Raw genomic sequence first — 26,559 nt, 5'->3', positions numbered from 1 at the left:
CTCTGGTGTTTCAAGTGTCCATGGGCTGCGGCGATTGCTTACCATCAGATAATACGTCTGCTCGATTTCCGGCTTGTTTCATACAAAATACTTTGTTGTATGTATGTAGATTATATTCAAAGGTGTTCGGTCCTGAGGTACGTTTACACTGCGACCAGCGACCTATTGCTCCGACTCCGACACTACACGGTCCGCTTTGTGTGCGCGTGTACATGGACCGACACACTCGCGTGGCACCAGCCGCCATCATATAGTCCTCGGTATAAGTGTATACAGGAGACATTAATGTCTGACACTTGTGTCAGATTTGTGTCCACGTGCAAATGTATGCGCCATTACAGTTGCACAGATAGCAAGCTGACATAGTAAGGTAAGTGGGAGAAATGAAACGAGGGTCATTAGTATATATTAGTCTTTATTACAAGACGAACGAATTGCATGTGAATGCAAAATAGTCTCGTGTGCCTTACCGTGCTTACCTAGTTAGTATTATCTGTACCTTTACAATACTTAACAGTTGCGATCTAGACCATAAACTCTATGACGAATTAACTTAACATTACCATGCTCTGAATACGACGACGCGGCCGGCGCCGGCGCCCCGCGCGCTGCGTCCGTCGCGTGGAGCTCGATACAGTCGGTCGGGCTCACACAGCGGACCGCTCCTGGCTCCGTGCGACCACTCACTTGGCAGTAAACCCAAGTTTGGTGAGTCGGAGCCAGTCGGGCGTCGTGGTGTTGAAGGTTGAAGGAGAAGCATTTAACGACTAGCCAGTGCAGTGTACTGCTGTGCGGGAGGAGGACGTGGGGCGAGGGGGACGTGGGGCGAGGGGGTAGGGGGGCGCGGGCACCGGCACAGTGTTAGGGTGTTATTATTTACAAACTGTACAAGTCGTTCGAGTTCCTAAGTGTATGTGAAGTACGAGGTTCAGACCGTCGGTTGAGTGTAGGAGTGACACTAGCGTTCTATAATACATGAGGTATGTACAGTGGCGAGGCTTCACTTGTTCTCCTCCAGCAGCACCAGGTCGTCGGCCACCACGTCGGACACGTGCAGGTACACGATCCAGTACATCAGGTTGAAGCACACGAAGCACACCGGGAACACGATGCGCGAGTACTTGTCGATGTCGGAAGGCGTCATGCCCAAGAACTTGCCGTAGTCCTGCAACACGCAGACCGCACGCTCACTCAACTCGCACCGACACAACGCTAGCAACACAAGTAGATCACGTTTGGAACCGAAGAGTTCCTTCATAAACAGAGGCCTCACCTTGGTGGGGTGCAGCGTGTGCAGCGAGGGCGCCGGGTTGTCCTCGAGCGAGCTCTCGAGCGTGGCGCCCTTGGAGTGCGCCTTGGGGTCGCGCGCCTTGTAGCGCACCTCCTGCAGGTGCCGGCAGCGGTCCACGGAGTGCAGCGAGCCGTGGTGGCGCGGCGGGGGCGGGGGCGCGCCGCCCAGCGAGTGGCGCGGGGGCGGGGGCGCGCCGCGGCTGAGGCTGCCCGCCTTGCTGAGCGAGTGCGCGTCCCACGGCGGCGCGCACTCCGCCGGCATCTTCTTCTCCGACATTATCTTCTGTATGGCAACGAACCGCTGCTTCCTCATCTGTATCCGCTTGGACATGTACCCCACCGTGGCGTACTCTGAAACGTTACCGCCGCGGTTAGCAATCAATTATTGTTACCAAGTTCATATTGATCTAGTAGCGAGTCTCACCCAGCAGACTGGTGAACACCATCACGAAACAAGTGCCCAGGTACACGTCGATGGACTTGACGTAGGAGATCTTGGGCAGCGCCGCGTTAGTGGAAGACATGAGCGTGGTCATGGTGAGCACGGTGGTGACGCCGAGCTGCACGCGCGCCGGCGTCGCGTTGCGGTTCAGCCAGAACGAGACCCACGATATGATAACTATCAGGCCGGACGGGATGTAGATCTGGATCAGGTAGTAGCCCATCGACCGCACGAACTGGATCTCGCACGCCAGCCGCGAGTAGTTTCCTGAGATAGTCCACGGTAGAGTATAGAACTAGATCAGCGCGACACACAGCGACTGAAAACCCTTTGGATAGGCACGGAGACGTCAATGGGTGTAAAGTTAAGAAAATGGTTCGCACCTGTCGTTAGAGATATTTCCATGGCGCGTTGGCGGTGGCCCAACACCTTGAACTGCGGGAGCGACACCTCGTTAGACACGCCCACCGAGTTGGGCCCCTCGTTCCATTTGTACCGGATATCCCGCATGGTGTAGCCGACTGCGGCGCAATAGGATAGTAAGGCGCGGGCAGGTCGAGTCGGTCGCGTGTCGCATCGCGGACGGGCCGGAGTCGTGTCGCGTGGCGGGCGCGGGCGCGGCGGGGCGTGGCGACTACTACTGAGCGGTTACCTGTACTGAGCGTGATGACGGTGGCGCGCTGCCGGTGGCCGAGCACTCGGAACTGCGGCAGCTGCACTTCGCTGCTCATGCCGACACTCGACGCGCCGTCTTTCCAAACGTACAGAATGTCGGTCATCGTGTATCCGACTCCGGGGACATGCCAAACACAAAACGCTATCACTCGCGCCACGAAGCGTCGCGCCGAGGCGACCGAGCGACAGTCGACCCGACGGGATGATAGAAAAATACCGTCGTAACTACCGTGCGGACTACGGAGATGGCGGATGGAGGGATGCGTGGTGCATGCGGGGGTAGCGGGGTAGCGGGGGCAGCGGGGGTAGCGAGGGCAGCGGGGAGCGGCGGCAAGCGCATGCAGTGCGGCATGGGGCGCGTGCGGTGAGCGCCGTGCCCCGTCGCGCCGGTGTCGGGCCGGTGTCGGGCCGGTGTCGGGCCGGTGCGGCCGGTGCGGGCCGTGCGGCCGGTGCGGCCCGCGAGGGCAGTAGGGCCCGCGGGCGTGCGAGCAGCGCGACACGACTAAGCCGGTGCGTCGTGCGGCACGCGGCCGGTCGAGGGTTGCTCCGTGATCACAACACACACACGAACATCGGTGTTATCGTATTAGTACGTTACTATTTTTCTATCATCTGTGAGACGGTAGCTTCTGACGGGTGTTTAAATCTGTCAAATTTCATAATTCGTACATTTTAGTATTTAATGTTATTCCGATTAGTCTGGTCGCCGTCGTCTCACCCTACACGAAGAGATTACAGACAAAGTGGTTAATACAATGCAGAACACAAGTAAGTAGTTGCGCAGTACACTCGCTGGCGGTCGGTAGTCAACAACTGCCAACGTGCAGCGGACGGCAGTAGTAACAAACGGTTCAGACACAGTGAAGTAAGTCGGCGCTGAACGCTGAACTAGCGAGCACACTTACAGCTCTCGATCTCGATGTGGCACAGCTGCCGGTCCATGGGGAAGTACTGCAGGTTCATGGGGCACGACGCGGTGATGGTGAGCCTGCAACACACGCAAGCGGGGAGTGTAGTGCCTGGAGTCTAGTGTCTAGTGTGGGACAGGGGGCGCCACCTCACACCGACTCACCTGATGCTGCGCGTGATGGAGCCCGAGTGATGAATCCGGATAAACTCGTTGCTGGTGGTGGCGGTGTGGAAGTACGACTGCTTCTCGTTCACGAAGAACGTGTCGGGCACCCAGATGTTGCGGATGAACTCGGAGCCGACCGAAAGCGTCTCGACCCCGGCCCGCTTTTTATACGCGAGCCGGGGGTCCGTCCAAAATTGTCTGAAGTAAAAATCCAACGTGAAGTCCTGAGGGAGAGAGGGCACGTTGTAGTGGCGCCGGCGGAGCGAGCAAACAAACATACAGAGACAGTCGGTGCAACATCAAGTACTTGTACAAACTAGACTAGTATACCACTGCACAACATCGAGGACACAGAACAGAGCGACAAGCTTCAGTACACTAAGAGTGAAAGGTGCACGCGGAGTGTTCTACGACTCTGGTGGAGTGTGGCGGCGCCTACAGTCCGCTGCAGTGGGCGCGGACGGACCCACGCAGCACACAGCTTACTTGCTCGTCCCCCATTAGGCTGGACACGGCACTTAATCAGCCAAATTCACTGTGTCATATACATTGATCATGATAAACCAGGTGTGACCCGTTTTCCACGACGCTCACGATTAGATGATCAAGTAACATTGAAATGTATTTATTATGAAAAGTAATGTTGGAGCACAACGGATAAATGTTTAAAATGATACCGTTCACTTCCCTCTGACTTGAGTCACAGTACTTTGTAACAATGAAACATTATGATAATAGAGTGCCAATGTAATGTACAACATGTAATGTGTAGCGGTGAACTAGTTCACTTCGGAACCGATAGGTCACGAAACTCACGAAGAGCTATTAAAGTAGGCGTCACGCAGAGCGGCGCTCGGCAGCCCGCGGCGCAGGCAGCCCCGGCGGGCGAGGCTAGCTAGTGGTGTGTGTGTAGGGAGTACCTAGTGCGTAGGTACGGGCCCTGTGTGTGTGTGAGTGTACGAGGTGCAGCTGCAGTGCTAGCGTGCGCGCGTCGTCTCGAGGACGCGTGGGGCGCCGCGCTCGCTGCGGCCGCGCCGCTGTCCTTGGCGGTTGGAGTAGCACGTGTCGCTTACGTTACACAAACGATACACCACAGTTACATACTTAGCAAAGACAGAGATAGAGAGGGAAACTAGTACAAGTTGAGAGTAAGTTCTATGTTTCATCGGTGCTAACGTAATACGGTAGACAACTAGTAGGGGCGCGCGCTGACGGCTGCCACTTCGGCGACTGCTCGAACAAACTCAGTGTTAGTGTTACGTCGGAGCGCATCCATCGCAGACATGCTTCCAGCGGCGAGCGCGGCCAGAGCTCGCAGTGACAAGGCCGGAGTGAAATGGAATAATAAACCGAGCGTCGCGGTGCACGCTAGATATTGATCGCAGAATGGCAAAAATAAACTATTCCGTGAGTAGGCAGCGCGCCTCGCATCAGTCACGGGGCGCCGCGACGACGTGTACCACGCCGAGCCACCAGCCCGGGCCCGCGGCTGCACCCGCGGCAGGCAACCAGGTGCCGCTCTATTGCAGCAATGCACCTTACACTAATGACAGCTCGGTTTCTTTGTTAGAAAGGTACACAATTTTGGTTTTTCCCCGGTTTATTACAGAGTTTCAACTGCCAACTATTGGCGAGTACACCAGTCCATAAAGAGTAATTAATATTAGAAGTTGAGTGCAGCGCTGGCCGCTGGCCGCTGGGAGCCGAGCAGTGGCGCGTGGAAGGGGCAGCCGGGCGCGGCGCGCGGTGCGTCCGTATCAGTTCGGTCACAACAGTAATGCCACAGTCAGACGAGCGTTACCAGTCATCGACAAGATCACTAGGAAACAATACGAAAGCGAACAGATCCATGAAACGCGACATGCTCGCAGCCTCGCGTCTGGGGCTGCTCGGCGCGTGCGAGTACTGGGGCGAGTACCATGAGCACTTCCGACACGGAGCTGATAGAGAGCACATACATGGTGACGCCCACCTCCACCGGCGGACCTGCAAGCAAGCCCACATGTAGTACTAGTTCAGTCCGGGGCGCGGCGGCTCGCGCGTGCGGTGCGGCGTGCGCACGTGCTGACGCATGCCCGCGTGTCCTCGTGACCTCTTACTACTTAAATAGTACTGCTAGCTAGGTACCATTTGCACTTCCGACAGAGAGCTGATGGACAGCACGTACATGGTAACCCCCACTTCCACTGGTGGTCCTGGAAACGACATCACATACATAACACGACTACAACAAGCGATGGTATCCGGCGGCCGGCGCGGGCGCTACTGGCGGCCAGCTCCCTACCCAGGACCCGGCGACCTGGCTCCCACGCTACCTGGCCGCGCGATCGACACACAGTCGGAGCCTCTCCCGTCAATTTACATTCTTGTCATATTAAAGCCGCTTTTTTGGCTCGACAGATTATGTAGTACTAGTACCTAGGTAAACACTGAGCTGTATTGCAGTAAATGCAGACTTATTAGATATACCTGTGTGTTCTGAATAAACTAGGAGTGACATTGCTACGGAAAGTTGCAGTCATTTGTAATCATGAAACTAGCAACATATTTCATGTAGTCCAATGGCTTGAACAAGGACAAAAAGTTTAAGAAACACAAAGAAAGCGGGACGTCAGGCGGAGATGCGCCGCGTGTGGACACACAGAGCCGGATGAACCCTATCACGGGCCTGTAGGCAGTACAATATTCGGGCCCCTTTTCTTTACCTACTTTTACTGACTACATGTATGAAATAATGTGACTCTCGTCAAGTTTTTATAAAAAGAACTAATCAACAGTCTAGTCTACTTCTATTCAGAGTTAAAACACACACAAAGCACATTAGTCTTCTTTCAATTCGCTGTCGTTGCACGCTACTGCCTGACAGCATCCAACGAGATTATGTTACTTCTGATATTACACACTAAATGGTTCTATATGTATAAAGTGATACATGCGTTGGGAACAAAGTTAATAAAGTATTTATCATTATCGTTCGATCCTTAAAACTTTTATTGCGGACAGCAGTGCAGTGGGCCCCTGTCGATACTGGGCCCCTAGGCAGTTGCCAACTCTGCCTTAAGGTTAATCCGGCTCTGTGAACACATCACAGCTGGTGTTCCGGTGGCGCTGGGTAACATGTTAGTATGTACAGTGTACAGGTTGCACAGCACTGCCGGCGAGGAGCCAGCACCTGCAGCAGAGGCTGCAGCGCTGTGGCACGAGACTCGTGCATGTGCACCGGTCCCCAAGTAACTGACGTCCAGCCAGTAGAAATGTAAGTCTAGGCACTATGACCTTAACACTATGCACATATTATGTACTATGCGTTATTTATATTGACGCGCTCTGGTCAGCTAATGTGCGGTCGCTTAAATGTGGCTATTCTAAGATGATTCAGCGAGCCTACTAACTAACTACCACCAGACATTCATAATTCAATGTAGTGAGGAAGAGGCCACACGCCGTGATCAATTCATTTCAAGCTACGGAACCTGAACTGAGCACGAACAATACAAATATTCATTATTTACTGCTGAATACTCGACACACGCTCGCGAAAGCCACCAACTAGGAGCTCCTACTAGTCTACCAGGTTCCTTGGATCGCTAGTTATTCGAGTGTTGCCAGTTAATTCTTGAAATTTGGTTTACGCAAAATTTAGACCAGCAAGTCGTAGGTAAGTGAGAGAATGTTTAAATACTGCAGATATTGTACCCAGCCAGCACCAGCGCGCGTCCGGGGTGCGATACTACCTCGGCAGCGTGTGATTGGCACTGAACTCATTCCATTTACATAATAAACTAGTGGATAGAGGTACCTGTGAAGTAATAAATTATGGACACACTTTATGCATTCGACCCCACATCTAGGTGTCAATATAGGTAGGATGGTTAGAGCAATGCAATGTTAGTATTGGTACACTACAGTCTTTATTGGCGTCAGGACAGGGGCGATCAGTCGAAGAGGACATTTGGACAACGCGCTTCTTATTCCCTAAGAATGTAAAGGTACTTTCGTATCTAAGCAGGTAACTACTAACCTCCATAGTTTGGCCGAACCCTCTTATCGTAACTTATGCTGAAGGAGTCCAGAATGGAGGATATATTGACGTCCCCGAACATGCTCCCGCCGCCGCCGCCGCCGCTGCCACAGAAGGAAACCACACATTGTGACACATGCAGACAGACAGGCAGCAGACAGCAGGCAGCAGCCAGCAGCGCTATACTCACGCGACTCGGTCGGCGTGCGGCAACAGAGCGGCGGCCAGCGCGAGCAGCAGCGGCGCGCGGCGGGCGCGCGGCCGGAGCGCGCTCATAGCGCGTGGAGTGCGGGCGGGGTCGCGCGGCGCACTGGCCCGCCACGGCGCGCGCCCCCGCCCGCCCGCCGCGCCCCCGCCCGCCCAGTATCGACCGCGGCCCTGCGACCCCGACCGGGAGCTCACTGCCGGCTGCACCGTCACGCCGATGCGACGCGGCGCCCTGCCACGCACCAGCTTACACCTACTCCCGTCAACTTAATATTTCACACCGCCTAGCGCTTATCGAACACTTCTTTACATGTACCTACCATAATATGAGTGACTATCGAATATAATATACGTACCTAAAATATTTTTTTTATTAGAGACGTACCAATGTTGGAATGAGTAATGTATGGTCAACATTATCGGATGCCTAATTATTAGGTACGCTATAAAGAAAATTAATAGTTTTCTTTAATGGCCTAATCTAGTTATTTTAGAGATTGAGGCGTAAAAGTGTCGCCTTGTAACCTATTTGTAGAGATAAATATCATTAATTTATCGGTTAAAGGCACCCAAAATGCTGAAAAACTGTTAAATGCCGGTCAATAATTTATTTCATCATCCCCGTTCCCGTGTAGGTAGGTAGATAGGAGTGATGTGTGAATATTCACATTCGCATTTGCGATTATTCGCACATTTTCTGACATTCGCATTCACAATATTTAATGCGAATATTGCGAATATTAACGCCATAAAAATAAATAAAATTTTACACTACAGAAAGGTAAATTCGAGTTGACTACCTTGGTCGCAAGTGCGAATGCCGTACAAGGGGTCTCGGGTTTGATTCCCGGGTCGGGTAAAGTATTACTATGTTTTTTTCAGTTTTTCGAAAATTTCTCAGTACCTAGTAGCACGGAGTCTGGAATTGTGTTCAGTATATGGCAATAGGCTCACCCCCTATTACATGGGACTTATAACACAAATGGTGAAAAGTGGGTGTGCATTACGTGTCGTAATGAGCATCTCTGCCTACCCCTTCGGGGATAAAAGGCGTGACGTTGCGTTTATTAAATTTGTTAAAGTGAATAATCAACTTTTCATTACAACTTACTATCCCGTGGTCGTCGCCACTCGCTCGCTCGTAAAATATACACATAATTAGAAAAATGTGGTATTTGAGATAATCCAAAAAATTTAATATAGGTAAAATGTAATTTGATTCAAATTACTTTCCGTGACTTATATAATATAGGATGTATGGGGACTTTTGACACTAATGGTGAACTAAGGTTCTATTAAAATTTTACTCTTTCCTTATGTGATTATTATTAATTGACTACTGTTTTTCTTCGACCTGACTAGTCAATATCGTTTTCATTCGTGAATGTCTAAAATACGACTCACTCTAGTGAGTACCATAGTACTTGCTTACCTATTTCATATTCTGTGATATTATTACAGAACTAGCTTTTGAGAGCGGTTTCGATGAAATGTGTAGATTGAGTAAAAACATACACAACTTATACGTGAAGTGTCACAAGTTTTGTAAGTACCAAAGTATCATCTGTGTGGCTGGACCGACTCCATAATGGTGTTAGCATGGTTCAAAGCAGGCTGAACTCGCTGGGCAACATTAGTTAGCAACAGTGTGTGGCTATCACCAATGGGGTCATGTCTCATCAGAGACAAACACTAAGGACAGCGCTTCGCGTGGTCCGCAGCCCAACAAATTGAGAGAGCATACATTGTGATGGACGCGCCGTTTCAGTGATCGTCGAGGTCATTGTCAAGATTTATTGGTGCTGCTAACCAAATGAGAGAAACTTTTAATAGTCTCTAATCTTCTCTTCCTGGAGAAGTTGAATAGGCGAGTAATTTTTTTTAGAAAGTACCACTTGACATTTTACCCCTCCCCACGCGCTTAACTTTGGTAGGAACCCTCGGTGCTTGGTACCAAGACTCATTAAAAAAAAGTAGTAGGAAATACAACACTTACATACGAATAATGGCGCCATCCTTCAACGAACGGACGGACTTTAATAATTAATGTAGTCTATGGATTCTTGCTAGTACAGTTTCCCTCGTCCTCCATGTTAAATTATTATTAATTATTATAAATAAATGTTGTAGAAACAAATCTACAGAGTCGATTATAATAGTAATATATTAAAGGACAACATCTTATAGCATAGTGCGAATCGTGCGGCAATGAAAACAAATGGCAATTTATTGTTCTCTATGGTTAGACGAAGAGACACAAAAAAACTATTGAACAATGCGCAACTGTCAAGTGTGACGTTTAGATGTCAAACAATTACAAAATAAAAACAGTGTGCGGGCGGTGGCAGGAGAGTGTGTCGTTTCGTTCGTATTAATTGCGTGGCATCGCGACTAGTACAGCGTCCCCGTGCCGGCACGGCATGTCACAGCTCTGAGGACGGCGCCCGGCCACAACACAGCGAGCGTGCAGCGAGCCAGCCCCGCGACGCATCAGGTGGGTTTGTTTACGTCGCGCCATGTGACCCGTGCTAACTGCGCCGCGGCCTTCGCTCGGGGCCACGTGCTCGCAGTAATCCGGTTAGCAGCAGCACTAACGCTCGCTCCCTCGCCGCAGGTGCAGGTGTGCCCCCCAGCCGCGGCCGCGACATGAAGCCGCACGACGACTACAGGAACGGCGACGGTAAGTACTGCTCGCTCCGCGCTGTACGCCGCGTCGCGATCGTTTACATCTCATGCAGCTTGACCTTGAGCGCCGAGGCGCTACATTTTATTGACTTCACTAATCCGATATCGCGTTCGAAACATCAGCACACTATTGACGGGACCAAGCTACTGATGACGCCTTGTAATGCCACATCAGTTATAATATATGTAGCAGTTGCCAGCTTCGCTCTGCTCAGTGGGCATGGTATGCACCGCGGTGCTCAGTACCTGTGGCACACAATGAGATTCTATTCAACAGCCATGTTCATTGATCTGGTGTTGGTGGTAGGGCACAGCATCAGTTATCATTTCAGCTAGATAGCTGTGTAATAGGTAGCTAGTAGGTAAAAAATAAATCATTGTTGTAAAGTAACGGATGCCTAAGTGTAGGTGACATTAATATTGGGAGATTGTGGGCTCTGTCGTCTAGTGTGAGTCGGTTTGTACCCGGCAGCAATTGATTCAATTGACAATGACACATCGGTTTATTGTAAGTAGTTGTAATCAATGTGATTACGTTCTCACAGTCACTACGCAGTCTACCGGCTAGAAGTAGCACAGTCATCATGATCACTTGCTGACATTTTTTTTTCTGTAATATAGTATTTATAATAATTGCTCGTCTTACATATTTAAAACAGTTTATTAACATTCTGCAGTCCTGATAAACTCGACAGATAGTAGCCTTGTGTGGTTTGATATCGAGATTATTATCAGAAGATTTCTTTTTAATTGTGATATTATTTGCTCTTCAAACATTTGTAGTCAAAGCATTTTCTTATCTCAATAACACTAAGCCGAGGTAGATTCGATACGACGCCGGTCGTCCGTCAATAACTAGCCGTGGCCAGTAGTACAAGCGAGATGTGCGCAGGCGGGTCGGACAGCTCGGACTCGTCGGGCGACGCGCTGGAGGACGCGCTGTCGCTGCGGGACGACGCCGCGCCCGCGCGCGTGCTGCGGGCGCTCAACGCGCTGCGCAAGTCGCGCCAGCACTACGACGCCGTGCTGCTGGCCGGCGGCGCCGAGCTGCCCGTGCACCGCGCCGTGCTGGCCGCCGCCTCGCCCTACCTGCTGCAGGCGCTGGCGGCGCTGCCCGCGCTGCCCGCGCCCGCCGCCGCGCCGCCCGCCTGCCGCGTGGACGACGTGGACGCGGACGCGCTGGCCGCGCTCGTGGACTACGCCTACACGGGCCGCCTGCGCGTGCGGGACGCGGCGGCCGCGCGGCGCCTGTACCGCGCCGCCTGGCGCCTGCGCCTGGAGCCCGTGCGCGCGCACCTGGCGGCCGCGCTGCTGCGCCGCCTCACGCCGCACGACTGCCTCGAGCTGCGCGCGCTGCCCGACCTGGGCGAGGACCACCTGGCCACGCTGGACGCCTACATCGCGCAGAACGTGAGTGTCTGCCTCGCCCGCCGGACCCCGCCTGCCTCGACATGAGTACGACTCCTCGTTTACTGTTTCAGTTCGATGAAGTGTGCAAGAGTGGCGCGCTGGCGACGTTGCCGCTGATACGCATTGAGTTGTTGCGGGAGACGAGTGCGGAGGGCGGCGAGGAGACTGCCTTCGCAGTGGCCGACGCCGCGCTCGTGTGGCTGCGAGATAGACAGGCAGTCGACGCAGATGTAAGCATCAGTGTTTACTACACAATTATAATTCCCTTCCTACAGTGTTGGATGAAAATGAGTTTTTATGCTTAAACTGTTGCTATGATTTTATCTTTAAATAGTGATCATACTCATACTTCTGATACTGTGTACAGCTGGACGAGCTGTGCTCGCGCACACATTTACTGTATGTGGACGGCGACGGAGCCCTGCGGGACTGTGGCGAGCTGCCCGCCGCGCGGGGCGACGCGCCCGAGCTGCAGGAGTACCGGCGCGAGGCCGCCGAGCGGGGGCGCCAGGCGCGGCGCGCGGCCGACGCCGCCTCGCCCGGCGCCAGTACTGCGCCCGCGCCACCGCTGCAGCTGCAGCTGGGCGCCCGCACGGCGCGCGCCGCGGCCGCCGTGCTGGCCGCCACGCGCGTGGCGGGCGCGCGCACCACCCGCGCGCTGCTGGCGCTGCGCGGGCGGCTGGCGGCGGCGCGCGTGGCGTGGCGCGACGTGCCGGGCGGCGGCGGCGTGGCGCGCGGCGGCGTGCTGGGCGGCGCGCGCGAGGAGGGCGGCGGGCGGCGCGCGCGGCTGGCGGCGGGGCGCGCGGCGCACGGCGCGGCCGTGCTGGGCCAGCGCCTGCTGGTGCTGGGCGGGTACGACCGCGCGCGCGTGCTGCGGGCCGCCGAGGCGTACGACCCGGCGCAGAACGAGTGGAGCGCGCTGCCGGACATGCGCGGGCCGCGCGCGCGGTTCCCGGCGGCCGTGCTGGGCGACACGCTGTACGCGCTGGGCGGGTCGGACGGGCACGCGGAGCTGGACTCGGTGCTGGCGCTGGCGGGCGGGCGCTGGGCGGGGCGCGCGCGGCTGCCGGCGGCGGTGTCGCACGCGGGCGCGGCGGCGGCGGGCGGCGCGCTGTACGTGGTGGGCGGCTGGGCCGCGGGGGCCAACCTCAAGCGGGTGCTGCGGTACGACCCCGACGCCGACGCTTGGGACGAGGCGCCGCCGCTCAATGCAGGTCAGTCGACTGGCGGTGTAATGCGATTAAATGTGCCATACAATAATACATTGAATACCAATTGATTATTCATAGATAAATTTATTTTATTTTATTATTTTTGCTCAAATCATATCGTCTGTGTCTTCCATATGTTGTAAGGAGTAAACCTACAGTTATATTATATTATCTTGTGTATTTTAAGTTTTGAATAGTCCGCGACATACGGGAGTATACGAGAGGCGACAGCTTGCACCATGTACGTGTCGTTGCAGGACGGTCGCAGTGCGCCAGCGTGTGCTGGGACGGGGCGCTGTGGGCGCTGGGCGGCTGCGACGCCTGGCACTGCCTCGCCAGCACCGAGCGCCTCAAGCTGGGCGCCGGCGCCTGGGAGTGGGGGCCCGCGCTGCCCACCGCGCGCCGCGCCGTGGGCGCCGCCGCGTGGCGGGGCCGCCTCGTGGTGGCGGGCGGGTCGGACGGGGCCGCCTCGCTGCGCCGCACGGACTGGCTGGGGCCCGACGCCGCGGACGCCTGGCGCTCGGGGCCCGCGCTGCGCCGGCCCCGGGCCGCGCTGGGCCTGGCCGTGCTGGAGGACGCGCTGTACGTGGTGGGGGGCTTCGACGGCAAGGAGTTCCTGTCGTGTGTGGAGTGTCTGTACGCGCCCGACGGGGAGTGGACCACGCTGCTGGCGCCGCCCGCGCCGCGCGCGCCGCTGTCGCCCGCGTCCGACGGCGCCGCGCCGGACGCGACACCGCCGCCGGAGCCCGCGACGCCAGACGAGGCGGCGCCGAAGGCCGCGGCGGGCGCGGAGTGACGGGGGCGCGGCCCCGGGCCGGGCGGGAGTCGGGGCGCGGCTCGATGCCTTTACTTCGCATTTCACTATTAGTATACAAAGTCGGTGTGCAGTCTGTATATATCGGCCCTCACGAACGTAGTCCAAATTATATTATTATAATGTCGCCGGAGAGCCACACGGTGGGATCGTGGTTTCGTTGTTCGCGTGCTTTCCCGATGTATTATTGTTACATTCCTATTGTGTAAGATATGTGTACGTAGGTCGTGGTGTGTACTGTTAGTGTAAGGTCCCGGTGTCGATGGCCGGGCGAGGCGCCGGCCGTCGTCTGCCGAGTATGTTAATAAATCGTATCTCCTCACTCACGAGTTTCTCTTTCACTGCCCCTCCATGTTTACTTGAATATATGTATATACAATGTGATAGGGGTGGGACTTCTAACCCGTTAAGGCTGAGTACTACATCTAATTTTATCGACAAAAAAATTATATGGGGATTGAACCCCCAATATGTGTATATGTAATGTATATATCAATTATGTAATTGATAACATGTCCACTCTACAAAACATATACCAAAAATTTACACTATATGAGTTTTTGTTTTTTAAACGCCTAACTACGTAAGAAAGCGCTAGGACGCGCGGCAGTCATCTTGCATTATACCGTGTACAGTGTACATCGGTCTAAGCACGACGCTAGCGATTACTACTGTTTACTACAAAGCAGAAAGGTTTCAGTGAACTTGTCTGACTTCACAAATTTACGCTCGCACCAAGTTCACCGATGTTCGCAATGAGACGCAAGATTTTTTTTTAGATTAACGTACATCGTGTCTTATTACTATGTACGTAACTTGTGATTACGTACACCGTGTACGTAACTTGTGATTGTTGTGACCAATCACAGCTCGCGGTGGTTTCTTCCCTTTCCTTCCGTAATTGTGGTGCTCGTTAACGAGTAACACAAGGAGAAGTTCTTAAGAACTTATGAACTAAACTTAATGAAGCTTACCTTCTATAAGCAATTAAGCAGGTCTACCTGATAGCCTCAAATAATACTATTCTAGATTCATATGTACTGAAGCATATTTTTGTAAGAAATTTCTATGGAGGAGCTTTGCCTTCCATCATCACCGTTTTGAAATGATGATCATCAGATATAAATAGTTGAATAGTTTTATAAAATTGTCACAACAAACATAGAGAGCTTATAATTTGAGGGATACCCTCGATTTCCCTGGGATCTCATCATGAGACTCTCACCAGATGGCAACAGTACCAACGTAAAAGTATACCCTACCGAACAAAAGAAGAATCACGCAAATCGGACCAGAACTGTTTCAGTAATCGATGTTCAAATCCTAGAACTATCGTGAAAATGACGTCGTTCAAGTACTTGCAATGGTAATGAAAACTACTGAACCAATAAAATTTGTAATGGGACCTAAGTTGAGCCAATCCGCAGTGAACAAAAAAAGTATCACGCAAATCGGTCCATACACTTCGACGTAATCGGTGTACATACATAGAAAAAATAAAACATATCGGCCGAATTGAGAACCTCCTCCTTTATGGGAAGTCGGTCAAGTTGGCGCCACTTTAAAATGTTGAATGAATGTTTCTTATATGGTTAGTAATAAATCACAAATAAGACGAAAATGCAATTTCATTAAACTTTACTAAATATTTTTTTTATCATACATTCCGTTGTTTTAATATTTTAATAGCTATTATTTTTTATAATAAACAGTCAATTGACTTCATCCATTTTCAATATTTTCGGCCATATTGTTTTAATTTAATCCGAGTGCGACCGCGCGTGCGCGTTGCTTATGTTTTCTTTTAATTTACTTATAAATTGTTAGTCCGAATAAGTTTTACATAAAGTTGCGGAAATTTTGTGTAAATGTATATATTATAGTGGAGTATTTTTTTTAAACTTCAGCTTTTGTTATTTTTTTATTGTTGTTCGACTGTGAAGGTTGTGTTGACGATGTGTCCTTGTTGAAAGTTACAAACAGGAAGTTTTCGCAATTAGATTGCCCTTTAGTGATTAGACTCAGATTGTGTCCAAAGGCGGGTGTACTCGAGTTACGAGAATTATTAAGCCAAGGAAAGGGTATGTAATGTAAATATTATGAATATTTTATCTAGCTGTGTGGTTGGGGAACTTGCGACATACAAATAATTCTTAAATTCTTGTTATAATTGTTTATTGTTTGATAATTCATAAAATATATCAACTTAGACTTCGAGATTACTGATTTTTATAATTTGTTATTATTAATTATACCGCTACAAGGGTCCGTTCACACCGACCGGCTCAGAGAGCATCGGCGCGAATTTTTTTCTTTTCACACAGACCGAATCGTTGGAGTTGGTCGCAACTATTTCGCATAGAGCGGTTGGAAGCGGATGCGCTCGGAGCCGATCGGCTGCGCAAGCAAAAAATCACGCGATCGTTAGCTCCTTTATTTCAGACCAAGCGCTGTCAAACAAAAATGAAGTTTAAAACAAATACGTTAAACTCTGTTTTCAACGTGATATAAGTTTGCTCTCGTCTCCGAGCCGGTCTGTGTGAACGGACCCTTACTCGGCTCGGTCACATCACAGCCTGTATTTGTATAGTTACCTACGTTCATAAAATCATAATAACATAAATTAGATGAAACAACATAATTAGTCCTGAACAGATCTCAGAGGGATCCAGTGGCGTAGTATGCCTTGGCGGGGCCCCGTATAAAAAATGTTTTGGGGGTCCATTTTTCTTTGGGGGGAGCGAATTCATGTTTGGAGGCCCTTATTATTTTATAGACGTTAACTTTCCTAAAGTTGCTGCCAACTTTTGAACACATGCTTTACGCGAAAAAGAAAGGTACATACTGTTATTGGACTTTTGTGATATAAAATATTGGGAAGGTTTTATTTTTTGCTCAAGCACGTTGGGGCCCCTGGAGGGATCATAGACTATACAATATATAGAGGGATTTTGAAATACAAAAACCACTATTAACTACTTGCACTCACTATTTCTTCACTTTCCCGCTAGGGGCGTTGGTTGTACTCAACTGTCGTCAGATTGACGCGGAACCTAACTTAATTGAGGTAACGAAACCGTAGCGCGATCTATTTCGATTCTGACTCTATAGAGTAGAATAATTATAATTTTATTACAAATGTTGACCGCGCTATGATTCTGTTACTGCTCCGTACAGTCCAGTTTGTGTTTAATTAGTTTTAAACTAACAGTTGTACAATTTGATTAAAGAATACTGCCAATAGAAAACTGTTGAAGGCAAATCCTTCGCTAACGTCGGTCACCGGTGACCACCACGGGCACCACTTAATTCAACAGTTACAACGGTAGATATCCTATTAAAGTAACTGACATTACACATACCTAAGTAAAACATAGTTACCTAAGCACGAATTAACAGCATTCATAAGTTCTCCAGGCAGTACTTCAGGCATTCCTTGCCTCTAGCGAGTTGTATCCCATGCAATCTATCAACATTTTGTCGGATAGAGGTAAGGATAGTATCTGTGCAGTCGCCTGTACAAGTTCCTAAGAAAAGTTTTTTGAACTTACTCCAAGACTAGTAAGTACCTACTTTCGATTCGGCCGGTTTCCAACTTGCTACGAACCAGAGCATTAAATATAACCTTGCATGCACCGTGCGGAAATCACAACTATTACGCAAAACGGGACGGGACGCTGGCTCAACCGCTTTAGAGAAAGCGAACTTGTTTGCTTCTCTATTTGCGGAGTCTTCACGTCTTGATACTGGTGGCGCGGTATACCTCCTTCTCTTTAACGTATGCGTCGAAAATGTCCAAAATTCGCATCCGACAGAAGGAGGTGTATAAGACGTTGTCGTAATTCGACGTGAACAAGGCCAGTGGACCCGACGGAATCCCAGCTGTAGTTTTAAATTGTATGAGTCGTCTCCAGTCCTGACACGTCTGTTTCGCCTTTCCTTGGAGACTGGTTCGCCGGTTGCATGGAAGCTGTTTGCAGCCTGTGCCCAAAAAAGCATCGTGCCGACCCTAATAATTACCGACCTATCTCGGTCACGTCCATACTCTGCAAGAATATGGAACGTGTACTTAACAACAGGCTCCTGGCATACCTTGAAGGTAACGACCTCCTTTGATCGGCAATATGGGTTTCGCCGCAACCGATCTAATGGGGACCTTCTTGCGTATGCCCTCACATCTGGAGCGAGGCCATCGAGAAGCACGGGGAGGCATTAGCGGTCTCGCTCGATATATCAAAGGCCTTTGATAGGGTAAACGAACCTTATCGGCAAGCTTCCTGCATATGGACTTCCCACTGATCTGTGCAAATCGGATTGCAGACTTCCTGAGGGATCGGTCGCTTCGAGTAGTCATCGATGGCTGCTCGTCTGACCAATTTGGCATCAACGCCGGAGTTCCTCAGGGGTCAGTACTTTCAGCAACGCTGATTTTGCTGCACATCAACGACCTGCTTAAGCCCGGTATCTTTGGGTATGCAGATGACAGCTCAGTTGTTGAAAGGTATGTGTCCGATGCGCGGAACTAGCGGAACGCAGATCCGCAGTCTCTAAGAGAATCCATGGTCGAACGGTTGAACTCGTCCTTGAAGGCGGTCTCCGATTGGGGAGACGCCAACTTGGTCAAGTTCAACGCTACCAAAACCCAGGCGTGTCTATTCTCCGCCAAACGGAGTCAATTTCCGCTGGCTCCTACTTACCGAAATGTATCTGTTCCAGCCGGATCATCTAGAGCTCCCGGCGTAACTCCCGCGAACGCTAAACTTCGGCTCATATATAGAGTCGAAGGTGCATCTGGCTGGTACGGAAATTGGGTATCCTCTCGAAGGTGAGACGGTACTTCACACCAGAACAACTGCTGAGCCTGTACCAAGCGCAGGTTCGGTCATTATGCTACTGTTCTCACCTTTGGGACTGCTCGGCTAAATGCCAGGGAGCGCTCGAAGGCGTCCCAGAAGCTCATCAACGATGATGCGCTTGTGGAGGCCGGTTTCAAAGCCATGAACACAGGCGCAAGGTCGCAAGCCTTTCCGTTTTTTACCGGATACATTTCGGAGAGGTGCGGGGGAATTGCACAACTTGACCTCCTAGTCCTTTCCATCATCGAACCACAAGACTTCGGCGGGCGTCTGCCCATTCATGGTGGATATCCCACCCACACGCACGACCGCTTCGTTCAAGCTTCCTTGTGCGAACTGCTAGGGAGTGGAACTCCTCCGGAGCTGTGTTTCCTGATGGGTATAACCTGGGTGTCTTCAAAGCCCGAGTGCGGTTGCTAATGGGCAGACGTGCTCCATCCCACATCATCACTTACCATCAGGTGAACCTAGCGGCCAAACGTCGTCCCATTTAACCGAAACCTAAACTTTGCAAGTATTGCTTCGTTCCCGTGGCTATATGGTCACGGAAAATGAGTTTTTCGTCGAATGTGACTCCCAGGTGTTTCATGATTGTCGACTTCGTAATGCTGCTGTTATTCCTCAAAGAGGGGACTTACCGCTGCGATAACAGCGAGCCCAGCATCTTACTGCCTAAGCTCCACTTGTATACTGCATCAATATCTTGCTGCAGTGCCATGCTATCACATTCAGAGTTTATTGCTAATGTGACAAAAAGCCAATTATAGGTTTTCAAAAATAGCAGTCAGAGGGTCGGCTACAGAGCGACTTGGAGATACACAAACACCATGTTGAAGCAAAGATTTCAGCTTTATATCAGTGTAGGTGTAGTATACTGTGTAGTCGGTAGGGGGCGGTAGTTGGAGAAATAAAACTACGGAATAGACAATACAGATTACAACATGTATTTAAATATTGCGAGCGGTCACTGGTCGAGCTCGGCCTGAGTCTCCAGCAACAGTTGGGCGAGCGAGTGTCGCGCCCCCACGTCCAGGGTGGCGTAGTGTTGGGCGCGCAGAGCGCGGGCGCACGCAGTGGGCGCGCCCTCCTCGCGCAGCGCGCACGGCGGGGGGCGCGGCGCCAGCACTAGCGCCGGCTCGGGGGCGCGCAGTACGCGCAGCGGGGCGCGCGCCAGCACGGCGGCCGGGGGCGCGTCGTGCGCCCCCCGCCAGGCGGCAGCGGCTGCGTCGTAGTCGCTGCGGTAGAAGGACAGCGCGAGCGTGGCGCGCAGGTTGAAGCGGCCCGTGTGCACGTGCGGCTTGCCGCCGGCCGGCGCCACGAACCGCGGGTGCGAGTACAGCGAGTGGCGCGCGAACCCCGCCGGCAGGTACCACTGCTCGCCCGGGATCGTGTTCATGCGGACCTGCAACCCGCATTATGGACACATACTTATCTTCTCGACAATTTCGTGTGGCGGGATGGTAGTGTAATACTGACTCGGTTGAGGCATGCCGTGCGGCGGGATGGTAGTGTAATACTGACTCGGTTGAGACATGCCGTGTGGCGGGATGGTAGTGTAATACTGACTCGGTTGAGGCATGCCGTGTGGCGGGATGGTAGTGTAATACTGACTCGGTTGAGGCATGCCGTGTGGCGGGATGGTAGTGTAATACTGACTCGGTTGAGGCATGCCGTGTGGCGGGATGGTAGTGTAATACTGACTCGGTTGAGGCATGCCGTGCGGCGGGATGGTAGTGTAATACTGACTCGGTTGAGACATGCCGTGCGGCGGGATGGTAGTGTAATACTGACTCGGTTGAGGCATGCCGTGTGGCGGGATGGTAGTGTAATACTGACTCGGTTGAGACATGCCGTGCGGCGGGATGGTAGTGTAATACTGACTCGGTTGAGGCATGCCGTGTGGCGGGATGGTAGTGTAATACTGACTCGGTTGAGGCATGCCGTGTGGCGGGATGGTAGTGTAATACTGACTCGGTTGAGGCATGCCGTGTGGCGGGATGGTAGTGTAATACTGACTCGGTTGAGGCATGCCGTGCGGCGGGATGGTAGTGTAATACTGACTCGGTTGAGGCATGCCGTGTGGCGGGATGGTAGTGTAATACTGACTCGGTTGAGTCATGCCGTGTGGCGGGATGGTAGTGTAATACTGACTCGGTTGAGTCATGCCGTGTGGCGGGATGGTAGTGTAATACTGACTCGGTTGAGGCATGCCGTGCGGCGGGATGGTAGTGTAATACTGACTCGGTTGAGGAAGTCCTGGTTGAACTCAGCGTGCGGCGGCAGCAGTAGCAGCAGCGCGTCACGCGAGGTGTGGGGGGCGGCGACTGCTAGAGCCACGCCCCCCGCCGCCAGCAGCGCGTCGTATTCGGGCAGCGCAGCGAGGGGGGCGGGGCCAGGCGCGTCCAGCACAGTGAGCGTGGCGCCCGAGTGTCGCTGGCGCAGTGCCTCTACCTCGCTGCGAATGGGCTCCAGTGCTGTGGTCTCGTTGGCGTTGCCCACTATCACCTGCAATTATATAATTATGTGGAGCGTCCGTGGATAATTTCGGGAATTATGTAGTTAATGTTTGACTGATCTTCTGTCGTGTGTTACAACTCAGATTTGTAATAATTCAGGTGATTTAAGTGTCGTATGATATAGTAAGAGTAGGTACCAGTATGAGCGCGGTGTTCTTGTCCTGCGTGAGGCACACGGCCTCGTATCGCGCGAGAAAGGCGCGCAGGTCGGCGGGGGGCGTGGTGGGGGGCGCGGCCACCAGCAGTGTGAGGCGCGCCGACTCCGTGACGTAGCGCACCGGCAGCAGGCGCGCCGCGCCCAGCGGCCGGGCCACCTCCAGCATGCGCAGGCGCGGGCCCGCGCCCGCCCCCCCGCGCCGGCCCCGGCTGGCGCCCGCAGCAGCAGGCGGTAGCGCAGCGCCCGCGCCGGCTCCCACAGCCACGCCCCCTCCAGCAGGGCGGGCTCGGCCCCACCCCAGCGCCGCGCCGCCCAGCCCCGCGCCGCGCGCAGCACTAGCTGTAAATCGAGTAACGAGGAATTTTATAATATCTAATTAAAAAACCCCCGACACAAAAACTTAATTTCCCTTCAAAAAGTAAAAAATAATAAAAGAAACCTAATCTTAAAGTACCTAAGAATATACTAATAATTCTAAAAAAAAAATACGTCGCGTTGGGGGACCGCTCCTAATTATTTCTTACTTCTCTACGATTTTTTCATAAGTATCACATGCTTGGTGTTAACATTAAAGTAAATTGATGTTTAAGTACTTAACTATAACGCAGAAAATAGAAATATAGCGGCGCGAGCGGCGGTGTGCAGTCCGTATTCATGCGGTCCCCCAACGCGACGTATTTTTTTTTAGAATTATTAGTATATTCTTAGGTACTTTAAGATTAGGTTTCTTTTATTATTTTTTACTTTTTGAAGGGAAATTAAGTTTTTGTGTCAGGGGTTTTTTAAATTTTTAATTTAATTTTTTATTTCATACTTTTTATAGGTAGGTTAGGTGAAGTTAGGCTTAGTATATTACATATAATTACTATAATTTCAATTCTTGTTAAGGTAAAGATTACATTCAAGGTCAAGCTCGTTCGCTTTGATTTTTTTTTTACTTATTAATTACTAGTTTAGAGTTAGATACAAGTCTATAAGTAGGCTAAAGATTACATTGGTGCAGGTTTTATATTTTATAAAATATTTAATTTTATTTTTATTTTAATTTTTAATTTGTTTTTTTATTTTTCTTAATACGAAAAAATGATATCTTTCAATATTTTCTTTCAGTGCGGTTTCATTTGAGACCCCATCCCAGTATATTTGCAGACCTTCGGTTAATCTCCCGCTTACGTTACTTTCACCGCCCATAACTTTAAAACGGCTCAACCGATTTTCATAATCATTTATCAGCTGCCGTTTGTCTGTCGGGTATCTGGTTAGCACGCGAGTCACGTGGCACACACAGGTTGGCCTAGCGGTGCAGTAGTATACTAGTGTAGTACTCACGTCGAGTGCCTGGCGGTGTGCGCCGGAGATGAGTGCGACCTCGTGCTGGTCGTCGGGGTAGAACGCGTGCGTCGCGTTGAACGACACCCACCGCAAGTGGTCGAACCTGCACACGTACATACATTCAAACATATAAACAGCATCGACACCTGACATGTATGTATGGCCATCATATCGAGCGTGGCGCGGCACCTGGAGTCGGGCGGCGGCGGCGCCAGGCCGGGGTCGGCGCGCAGGCCGGCGGGCCACGTGGCGTTGCGGTAGTGCGGCGGGTGGCGCGCCGCGCCCCGCCACAGCGCGGCCCGCAGGCGGCGCGTGGCGGCGCGGTCGCGCTGCAGGTGCAGGCGCGCCGTGTACGCGTGCAGCGCGTACAGCGCGGCGGCGCGCGCCACGGGCTGCACGGTCACGGCGTCGGCCAGCGCCTCCGTCAGCGGCGGCGGGCGGTCGGCGCTGGGCGCGCGCACGCTGGAGTACAAGGCGCCCTGCGCGCTGCTGGCGCAGGCGCGGCGCGCGGCGTGCAGCACGCAGCGGCCGATGTTCTCGTGGTGGTGCGCGGAGTACGAGTTGCGCACGCACCAGTCCAGCTCCCCGTGCACGGCGCGCAGCACCGAGTTGGACAGCAGGATGCCCGCCTCTGCACACACACGCACTACATCGCACGCGCGACACACACAACACACGCACACACATATACAACCAATAGCTACATGGTCGAGTGTAGCGCTGCTTTTACAATTAACTTAACATACATTGATATGATAAACTCAATAACTACATCAAACTACATAATAACAAAAACCCCACTACATGTATGTTTCCCCATATCACAAGCAATATGTAATTACTGTGACAATATACACATGTCTTTACTACTGAACAAGAAAGACATTGGCCATACACATCCTTATACTTATGTATAGATTATTTTTATACTTAATTTTCATCAAGCAGAGCACTTATGTACATATTATACACTAATGCAGAGAAGCCGCTGGCGGAATCTAGTAATTATATAATTCATTACAAAATTAAATATTGACAATGACTATCTAAGCTTCACATAATATGATCAGAACCAAGACATTTGAGTTTACTTAAGTATACTTAAGTATTACTTTGTTGTACCTTCTACTTTGCTTGTATTCCTCTCCCAAAATAAGTATTTATGTATGCTAACTGGTCTGTTACTGCCACAACTAACAGGTGTGACCGAACTGTAAAATCTTCTATTATAATAACTACTTTTGCACAATTTCACCTGCTATGATGAGCTCATATTGAGCATAGCATGATGTTTTATAGCCTATAAGCTTTCTAGATAAATGGACAACCCAATACAAAAAGAATTTATCAAATCAGACCATTAGTTCTGAATATTAGCATGTTCAAACAAACTCTTCAGCTTTATATATTAAGTGTAGATTTGTCTCGGGATTTAGGCAGTTGTCCCACCGGCAACTAGAAACTAGAAACGAGTTAAGCGAGACGTGGCGAGCGAGTGTGTAGTTCTGATATTTGTGTAGCTCGGCTATAAGCGAGTGTGCGAGTGAGGCGGGCGATTACTCGCACTACGATACGCACTGTAGAGAAATGACCACTGGTTGCTCGCTCGGCGTGAGTTTTAATCGCTTGGCGAGTGTCGCCGAGCGAGTGTTATCTTTCATAGCTCTTGTCGCTCAGCAACAAACTAGTGAAGCGAGCACTCGCCGGCAGTGTGAACAGTCGGCGATCAACTATTTGTATATGCATCTCTTTTGTTTACACGGAAAGTATATCTATTGTACGTTTCTTGAGCGAGCCGTTAGTCGTTTAGTCGTTCACTCGCCGTTGCCTCATGTACCTACATATCAAGCAAAATGCATAAAGAAATACTGCAAATAAAACTAACTATGCATGTGGCTTCACTCAACAATATAGCTATTAACGTCTAATATAATATTATCTAATTTGTAAAACTAATAAATAAAACACTATAAATGCTACAAACAAAAAAATATATAATAAAATAGTCATCAGCTGCGTCAGTATTAAAACACCACTACAAAGAGATTTAACTCTAAAAACAATTCTCACAGATCACTTACCCGTGTAGTAATTTCAATTTGTCCAACAAGACTTAGGCTTGAAAAGGAAAAACATTGGAATAAGTAGACAACTCTCATTAAATAGTTTTGTGTTACACTATTACACGGGGCATACAGCAGACGTGCTGATACATCTTTACATCACTCTGCAGTGGACTGAGATACATAAACAATACATAGACTAGTCAACAACTTACCAAGTGAGCAGTAGTGGCTGTCATCCTCTGCGACGGTGCCCATGTAGATATCTTCACTCACACTCAGCTGAGATACCAGCTCAGTCAGGCGCCGGGCATTCACGTAAGCTGTATCAGACACTAGGAAGAAGAAGTCATACTCTTCTAAATAGTTGTCGGCTAAATACTTGAGGGCATGAAATGGTTTCAGCATTTCCCTCGTGTCAGTGAAGCCGACCACATTTGCCATTCCCGGTACTGAGCTAACAGCACTGGCTGTAATGAAGAACTTCAGTGCGGGCTGCAGGCGCGCCGTCGTACGGTTCAGGGCGGCTATCTGACTCTTGAGAGCCTCTTCAGAGCTCAGCACTCCGGTGAGCAGAGACCCTGTAAGCGAGAGCAGAGTTATCAGCGCGCGGTCAGCCAGCGGCGGCGGGCGACGGGCGAGCGACGTACCGCGCATGCCGAGCTCGGTGCTGTAGTAGCGCGGGCGCTGCACGGCGCGGCCGGCGGCGCGGCCCGCGGGGCCCAGCGGCCGCTCCTCGCGTTGCGGCTCGTAGTCGTCGGCCGCGGCGGCGCCCAGCTCGGCCGCGCAGGCCACGGCCGACGGCTCGTCCAGCGGCACCAGCGCCAGCGACAGCCACAGCCCCAGCGCCAGCCCCACCAGGAAGTACGAGTTGTGCTTCACTTGCGACACCACGTAGCGCGACAACATTTTGTCGACTCGTCCACGTCCACGGTCACCGACCTCGCGCTACGCACTGGACTGTCTGCCGCACCGCGCCCGTCCTCGGCCAGTCGTGCCTAGTCACGGTCGCTTCGTTAATTAATAAATCGTGTAGACATTTATCAGCAATTAGTACATTTAATCTCGAGGTCACATTTGTAGCAATTTATGTTTTAGTGTAACCAACTATCGCAAAATCACAATCAGTGAGATGAGATCAGTCATCAGATATTTACATCTGTCAAAACTGTCACTGTCAATTCCAGTTTGTCACAATTGTCAGTTACGTTGTAGTTTGTTTCTGAATGTGTTCATTGATTTTTACTCTATGGTTCTTACCTAAAATAAAGTAACAGAAGCTGTGCACATTTTACTAATAAATCAATGTCCTTGCATTCGCAAGGCAAATTAATTATAGTATAATACACTAGTCATAATTTTCATAATAAAGGTACTGGTCAGGTTCTTTTTTTGAACCTGAACAGCATTCGAGGAAGGTGGGTATTTAACATATTCAGTGCCACCAACTCGCCCGGAGAGTCCATGTAAATTTTATTCCAGTGCCATCGACTCGCCCAGCGAGTTAAATGTTTTTGCTCTTTCTTTCCAAAATGCATGGTGTATTTTCTGCTTAAAATAATACTGAAGACATAAACATACCCTAATCTAAAGAATTGCATAGAGGGTGCGACTCTACGGTTCTGGAATTAAATTTACGTGAACTCTCTGGGCGTGTTGATGGCACTGAATGTGTTAACTGCCCCCTTTTTTTTTTTTTTTTTTTTTTAATGGGGGAAAATCATCCAATTATTTCTCCCGCCTTGGGTGAGGCGGGAGGGACTGTCAGACTCTTACTGACTAAAAACCACCCCGTTCCTTCTCCT

General features: G+C 51.0%; 3 protein-coding genes across 14 annotated transcripts; 1 reads left to right on the top strand and 2 right to left on the bottom strand.

Moving 5' to 3' along the window:
- Positions 1 to 398: 398 nt before the first annotated feature.
- On the bottom strand, positions 399 to 7,852 carry LOC118277195 (gamma-aminobutyric acid receptor subunit beta-like). Of its 11 annotated transcripts, none has more exons than XM_050696167.1 (9): positions 7,694 to 7,852; positions 7,504 to 7,607; positions 5,610 to 5,677; positions 3,480 to 3,706; positions 3,313 to 3,395; positions 2,385 to 2,522; positions 1,715 to 1,999; positions 1,274 to 1,641; positions 399 to 1,165 (listed from the first exon to the last, which is right to left on the bottom strand). In XM_050696167.1, exons 1-9 carry the CDS (start codon positions 7,777 to 7,779, stop codon positions 1,001 to 1,003), a joined length of 1,524 nt encoding a protein of 507 aa, XP_050552124.1. In that variant the 5' UTR covers positions 7,780 to 7,852; the 3' UTR covers positions 399 to 1,000. The 11 variants fall into 11 exon arrangements, with proteins under 11 accessions (XP_050552124.1, XP_050552122.1, XP_050552120.1 ...); XM_050696165.1 differs by lacking the exon at positions 2,385 to 2,522 and adding an exon at positions 2,116 to 2,253; XM_050696163.1 differs by lacking the exon at positions 5,610 to 5,677 and adding an exon at positions 5,326 to 5,468.
- A 2,111-nt stretch (positions 7,853 to 9,963) lies between these two features.
- Positions 9,964 to 14,152, top strand: LOC118277738 (influenza virus NS1A-binding protein homolog B). Of its 2 annotated transcripts, none has more exons than XM_050696161.1 (6): positions 9,964 to 10,204; positions 10,331 to 10,390; positions 11,288 to 11,805; positions 11,877 to 12,035; positions 12,173 to 13,019; positions 13,274 to 14,152. In XM_050696161.1, the coding sequence occupies exons 2-6, from the start codon at positions 10,357 to 10,359 to the stop codon at positions 13,810 to 13,812; spliced, it is 2,097 nt and encodes a 698-aa protein (XP_050552118.1). In that variant the 5' UTR covers positions 9,964 to 10,204; positions 10,331 to 10,356; the 3' UTR covers positions 13,813 to 14,152. The 2 variants fall into 2 exon arrangements, with proteins under 2 accessions (XP_050552118.1, XP_035452543.2); XM_035596650.2 differs by having other exon boundaries at positions 9,973 to 10,204; positions 10,325 to 10,390.
- Positions 14,153 to 19,607: 5,455 nt separating this feature from the next.
- Positions 19,608 to 25,944, bottom strand: LOC118277356 (chondroitin sulfate synthase 2). The gene is given in 8 exon segments (XM_050696160.1): positions 19,608 to 20,088; positions 20,883 to 21,191; positions 21,340 to 21,564; positions 21,567 to 21,698; positions 22,689 to 22,794; positions 22,881 to 23,322; positions 24,970 to 25,335; positions 25,405 to 25,944. Coding segments are annotated over 8 exon segments (2,277 nt in total). The 5' UTR covers positions 25,664 to 25,944; the 3' UTR covers positions 19,608 to 19,650.
- Between the last annotated feature and the right edge of the window lie 615 nt (positions 25,945 to 26,559).

The sequence above is a fragment of the Spodoptera frugiperda genome, chromosome 10, assembly GCF_023101765.2.
Source record: "Spodoptera frugiperda isolate SF20-4 chromosome 10, AGI-APGP_CSIRO_Sfru_2.0, whole genome shotgun sequence".
Classification (NCBI taxonomy): domain Eukaryota; kingdom Metazoa; phylum Arthropoda; class Insecta; order Lepidoptera; family Noctuidae; genus Spodoptera; species Spodoptera frugiperda.
The sequence above is the reverse complement of the archived record's forward strand: the minus strand, read 5'-3'. Positions and strand labels throughout refer to the sequence as shown.

Excerpts from the sequence above, each read along its gene's own strand:
- LOC118277195 (XM_050696163.1), bottom strand. The coding sequence starts at position 7,779 with ATGAGCGCGCTCCGGCCGCGCGCCCGCCGCGCGCCGCTGCTGCTCGCG. Across the intron at positions 2,000-2,384 it reads CGTCATCACGCTCAGTACAG|GAAACTACTCGCGGCTGGCG; the intron begins GTAACCGCTCAG and ends GGACTATCTCAG. Across the intron at positions 1,642-1,714 it reads GGTGTTCACCAGTCTGCTGG|AGTACGCCACGGTGGGGTAC; the intron begins GTGAGACTCGCT and ends GTAACGTTTCAG.
- LOC118277738 (XM_050696161.1), top strand. The coding sequence starts at position 10,357 with ATGAAGCCGCACGACGACTACAGGAACGGCGACG. Across the intron at positions 12,036-12,172 it reads GACAGGCAGTCGACGCAGAT|CTGGACGAGCTGTGCTCGCG; the intron begins GTAAGCATCAGT and ends TACTGTGTACAG. Across the intron at positions 13,020-13,273 it reads GGCGCCGCCGCTCAATGCAG|GACGGTCGCAGTGCGCCAGC; the intron begins GTCAGTCGACTG and ends GTGTCGTTGCAG.